The sequence below is a fragment of the Ruditapes philippinarum genome, unplaced genomic scaffold (assembly GCF_026571515.1).
Source record: "Ruditapes philippinarum isolate M1 unplaced genomic scaffold, ASM2657151v2 ctg11097_1_1_1_1, whole genome shotgun sequence".
Classification (NCBI taxonomy): domain Eukaryota; kingdom Metazoa; phylum Mollusca; class Bivalvia; order Venerida; family Veneridae; genus Ruditapes; species Ruditapes philippinarum.
In genome coordinates, this window is record NW_026860013.1 from 2,288 (window position 1) to 7,112 (window position 4,825).

General features: G+C 34.9%; 1 protein-coding gene across 1 annotated transcript; it reads left to right on the forward strand.

Moving 5' to 3' along the window:
- The first annotated feature begins 214 nt into the window (after window positions 1-214).
- On the forward strand, window positions 215-4,413 carry LOC132758619 (uncharacterized). Its single transcript, XM_060750310.1, has 4 exons — window positions 215-1,037; window positions 1,614-1,766; window positions 2,559-2,912; window positions 3,390-4,413. The coding sequence occupies exons 1-4, from the start codon at window positions 374-376 to the stop codon at window positions 3,530-3,532; spliced, it is 1,314 nt and encodes a 437-aa protein (XP_060606293.1). The 5' UTR covers window positions 215-373; the 3' UTR covers window positions 3,533-4,413.
- The last annotated feature ends 412 nt before the right edge of the window (window positions 4,414-4,825 follow it).

A 4,825-nucleotide genomic window follows, 5' to 3' on the forward strand; every position in this document is an offset into this window, starting at 1 on the left:
AGTCCACAAAACATTAGTCTTATTACTAAAATTCTATAAACTTATATACAGGAGTAGATCTTTCGAACATTTATCCGAGCTTAGCGGTAATTAGCTTGAATCAAATGGAACGTGCGAATCTACGGACCATGCGCAGTTAAACCGGTCTTTATTTACAAAACACGTCTCAGTTGGAGTTCGAGCGTCTTTCGAATGATGGGACTGGCTAAAATACCGGAATTTATTTTAACAATTGTCACAAAACGGTCATATTTCGATAATGAGATATCGCCTTTAACAATACAGTGTCCGTACAATCGCCTGTGGATTATGCGTCTTATAAAATCTTTGAAATAAGTTTGTATTCAAGTACTCGTTCTTAACCAAAAATAAAATGAAGACAAAAAGCGTTAACAGTTTAATATTCGTCATAAGCGCCATAGTTTTCTGCTTACAAGCGGTCGGATATTTTGCACCGGCATGGTTTGTCCAAGAGGTCGTGTACAATCATGATATCAAAGGTATTTTAGCTGATGGTCGCCGTTTCAAGTTGCCATATTTTCAAAACTCTCATCAAGATTCCATGGACATACCAAAGTTTGCTGAACCAAGTGACTATGGCGACGAAGATAAGATGTCCACGATTAGCAATAGTAATACTCCGGTCAAAGATGTATCGTCGCGTAGAAAAAGGGCCGTAGTACAGCCCGCCGTTACAAGCGAAAAACTTACTCCTGGGACAGACTGTATCGGAAGTGACTGTCCGAGTATAAGTCAAATCTCTGCAAATGAAAATGGCCAATTTTTATTGGGAAAAACCGAAGCTCCTCCGAAGACGTCGTTGTCACCTGTAAATATGATTACAAGCGGGAGTGAAACAAACAACAAAAAACAAATGCGCATGCCCGAGAACAAAAAATCGTCTTTGCTGTATATAACTGCCGGTCTTTGGTATAGCAGAGCTTGTATAACAACAACGGAGCCTGATTCCGACGACGACGGGAACAATGATGTGCAGTGGTGTACACTGTACTCGAGGTTTGACGACAATACATTAGGTAAGTGGGATTTTTTTAAACGTATACATGTATTTATAATTGCTCAAAGTGAATTAGTTTCTTAAAGGCACATTATGCCTCAGAAACAAAATAATTTTTAGTTCTTTAGAAAGGGCAAAGTTGTATTTATACATGTATATGTTTAAGTTATGGTTTCATAGAATGTTAGATGCTTGTAATCTGAAAAAGTGGCGATAAATGTGAAATATTTTGTCATAGAATATGCAAAATGTAAACAAAGTAGTATTTTGACTTCCATACAAAATACTAATTCACCATAAATGCACTTAATGCAAAAAGCAACACATGAAAAAGATGGCTCAAGTAATTGACCGATGAGTAGCTTTTTGGATACTATTAATGACCATAAGAATTAAAGCATTTCTTACACATAATGGACCTATAAGTTTCACTAAATCGTTGGTACGCAAGGATGTGTGCGTACGTTAAGATTCCTCGTGTAAGCGACAGCGATAAATTATATATAAACAAAACCATTCTTCGTTCTTACAAATCGGTGACTGCAATATCTAGATGTTATTTCTATTACTAATTTTGGAACTATTTGTTTTATAGAAAAGAGGATGAATATTTTTGAGCTGAGACTTGAGGCCACACTGGGGATTGTGTTCAGCGCCATGTGTTTGTTTATATCCAGCACAGCGTGCTGTTCTCACAGGCATCACGGACGTCGGGCACTGTCTTCTTTGGCGTCGCTTTTTATTTCAGGTGATTTCAGATTATTATATCATTAATTGATGCGAAATATATGTTAAAATCTTCCGGATGTCTTTACGAAAATCATTGAAAATCAAATATATTCAGTTAGATTATATAACTTATGTTAGATAGAAAGAACGTTATTTAGCAGAAATATAATAATGCTGAATAAAATGGTGTCCGCGTAATGCGTTAAGAAATTAAAGTTAAATCATCCTTTTCTCTTTTATTTTGCTGATTGTTCTCTAATTTATTCAGATGTATTCGTGGGATACTTTTAATGACTGGATATCTTAAACATAGAGTTAAATAACAATTAAAAACATTTGGATGGACATTCGCTTAACATAATATTAATTGAAAGTAATTTGTAAAATATGCAATCTTTCCATAAGATTCTGCATGTTGTAATTGAGATTGCATACCACACTTATGTGAAATTATATATATGTATAGAATTATGCTTATAAACAATTTTCAAACATCGAAGAATATGTAAAATATGTACTGCAAATATTTGTCCACGTTATATGTAATCATTAAAATATATGCATTCATTTGTTATTGAAAAATTTGACTTAGACTTTATAGAAAATCAATTTTATTACCTCCCTTTATTTACATGAAATGTTTAGTTCGGTAATATCTTTATAAATAATGCCTTTCGAAACTTGCCTTTCGAAACTTACAAAATTGATACATCTTTATTTGAGCATAGCATCATATTTATGGTATAAAACCATAAAAAATGTGTTACAGATCTTTAAGATCTTTAATTATACATGTATTTATTCACAATAGGAGCAATAACAGCTGTTCCTGTTGTGCATATTGTGATACAACACGTGAAAATACACGAGAAAATCGTGCGGCCCCGGAAATGGATGCAGTTGACTAAAATGATACACCGACAACATGACCTTTTCGACCATTACTCTGTAATTTTGTGTGGCGTAGCCAGTCTACTGTCCGTGCTTTCAGCGTTCATCATCACGATTATCTCGTGCAGAAGTAACTCCAAACCCGACAACTGGTACAGCTTGAATCGCGGCGTGCACGAGGAGAAGGACAGCAAGCACGAGTTACCGATAAACTGGGTCCACAATAGCAAGATCACCGTGCCGCCAGTTTCAGAAATCAGAGATGAAACAAAAGGTTAGAAAAACTGATAATTGTCAATTTGTCAATTTGTACAGCATAACTGAAGAACTTTTCCTTTTGTCATAAGTTGAAAATTGTTTGTAGTATATCTTTTCTCTCCTTTTCTATGTATAGAATGTAGTGAATAATCGTGTAAAATTTCATTCTTTTAAGTAGCCTAACTTTCCGTCGGAATCATTATACTAACGTTTAGTTTCTACAGAATGCCACACACACGCACTGACCAGGCGAAAACACGAAAATGCTTACAAAGTGAAGTCTTTGTAAGCTGTACATGTACTTTCGCTCCGCCGGACATGAGAATACATTGTCATAATTTCGTCTGGCGCCTCACGGAGCGAAAATACGACACAGCACAAACCAGCCACCATATATTTTGCTTTGAACATAACCTGCATATTCATTGCTGGGCTGTTGATGATAATTATTAGCCCAAAAAGAGTTTAGATATTATCTTTCTTGAATTTTCAGAAGAATCAGAAAGTGGTTACAGCGAAGTCAAAGATGACGTCAAAGAAGAGGTTACGTCATCAGTCCACGACGGTGGCTCTATTGGCAATGACTGCGACACACTTGAGTTCGATCCTAAGGAAATGACTACTTTTGATATGTAACACATTACAGTAGTTTAAAAACTGCAGGAAATATATAAATTTCATTGTTATTTAAACATGTTGTCTTCATGCTACATGTATCAACTTATAATATTTATAGTTTCAATCACTTCTAAACATTTTCTTTAGACTTCATTATTGGTACATATTAGAACTTTACGTTAGGTAATCAACTTACTTCTAGAATATGTGTACTCATAACATGATTTATTCAATCTAACTAAAGTTCAGATTTACTTATCCTTACATATGCTTGCCGATGATTGGCTGTTTAAAAGGTCAAGAGAAATCGACAACCTCTTGGTGGTAATCAGATCCTAATGCGTATTTAGGAGCTGATTTTAAGCAGATTAATCATTTATATTCTTTGATTAAAAAGTCTATGATCATAATTATTTTGGTTCACGTAGCATAAGCGCACGTGCATAATGTATATTTAAACAGAGTCATGTCATTTCCATTTTCAATGTTTATTTTATAGCAAAATATAGGGAGGATTCGAATGAGCTAGACATATACTATTGATATAGATGGTGAAGATGTACGAGAGCTGTTTCTGTTATCATCATTTTATATTTCAATGTTTAAACAGAGAAAATGTTTGCCATTATTTTATTTTAATTTGGTAACATATACATTTTGACTTGTTTTACAGTGTTCCTTTTCACAAATCGAATTATTAAAAAAAATACCAAGTGTATAGGGCGTTCTAGTTAAGCCATCTCCCCTTTCCCCGAGACAACCCGTCACCTAACCAGCAACCGCCCAATGAAAAGTTGAAGACCCCAAATTGACCTTTCCAAACTTGGTACTTGATGTTTACAACGCTTTAGCTAAAAACAAATGTTGCCATTGCTGATATAGCAAGTCGATTGCAAGCTACACTGAATTAATAAACACTGCAACAAATTGAAATGCCATAAAAACAGCGTTGATTAATCTTTCAGTTTGTATATAACTCTTTTAATTTAATATCATTCCATGAAAATTCGTAAAAATAACAAACAGTGACAGTATAATACAATGTAGATCTTGGTCTCTTATTCAAATCACCTCCTTCATAACCCATAATCATCTATAACCGATACGATGGCACAAAGGTGACATGTGTGTGTTTTCATTTATCTCGTGCGCACGAGATACTATGTCGTGGCCACAAGATAGTTAAGTCGTGGGAACCAGATAGTAAGTCGTGGCCACGAGTTACTTAGTCGTGGCAACGACATAATTAAGTTGTAGGAACGAGATACTATGTCGTTGCCACGAGATTCTATGTCATGGCCACGAGATAAA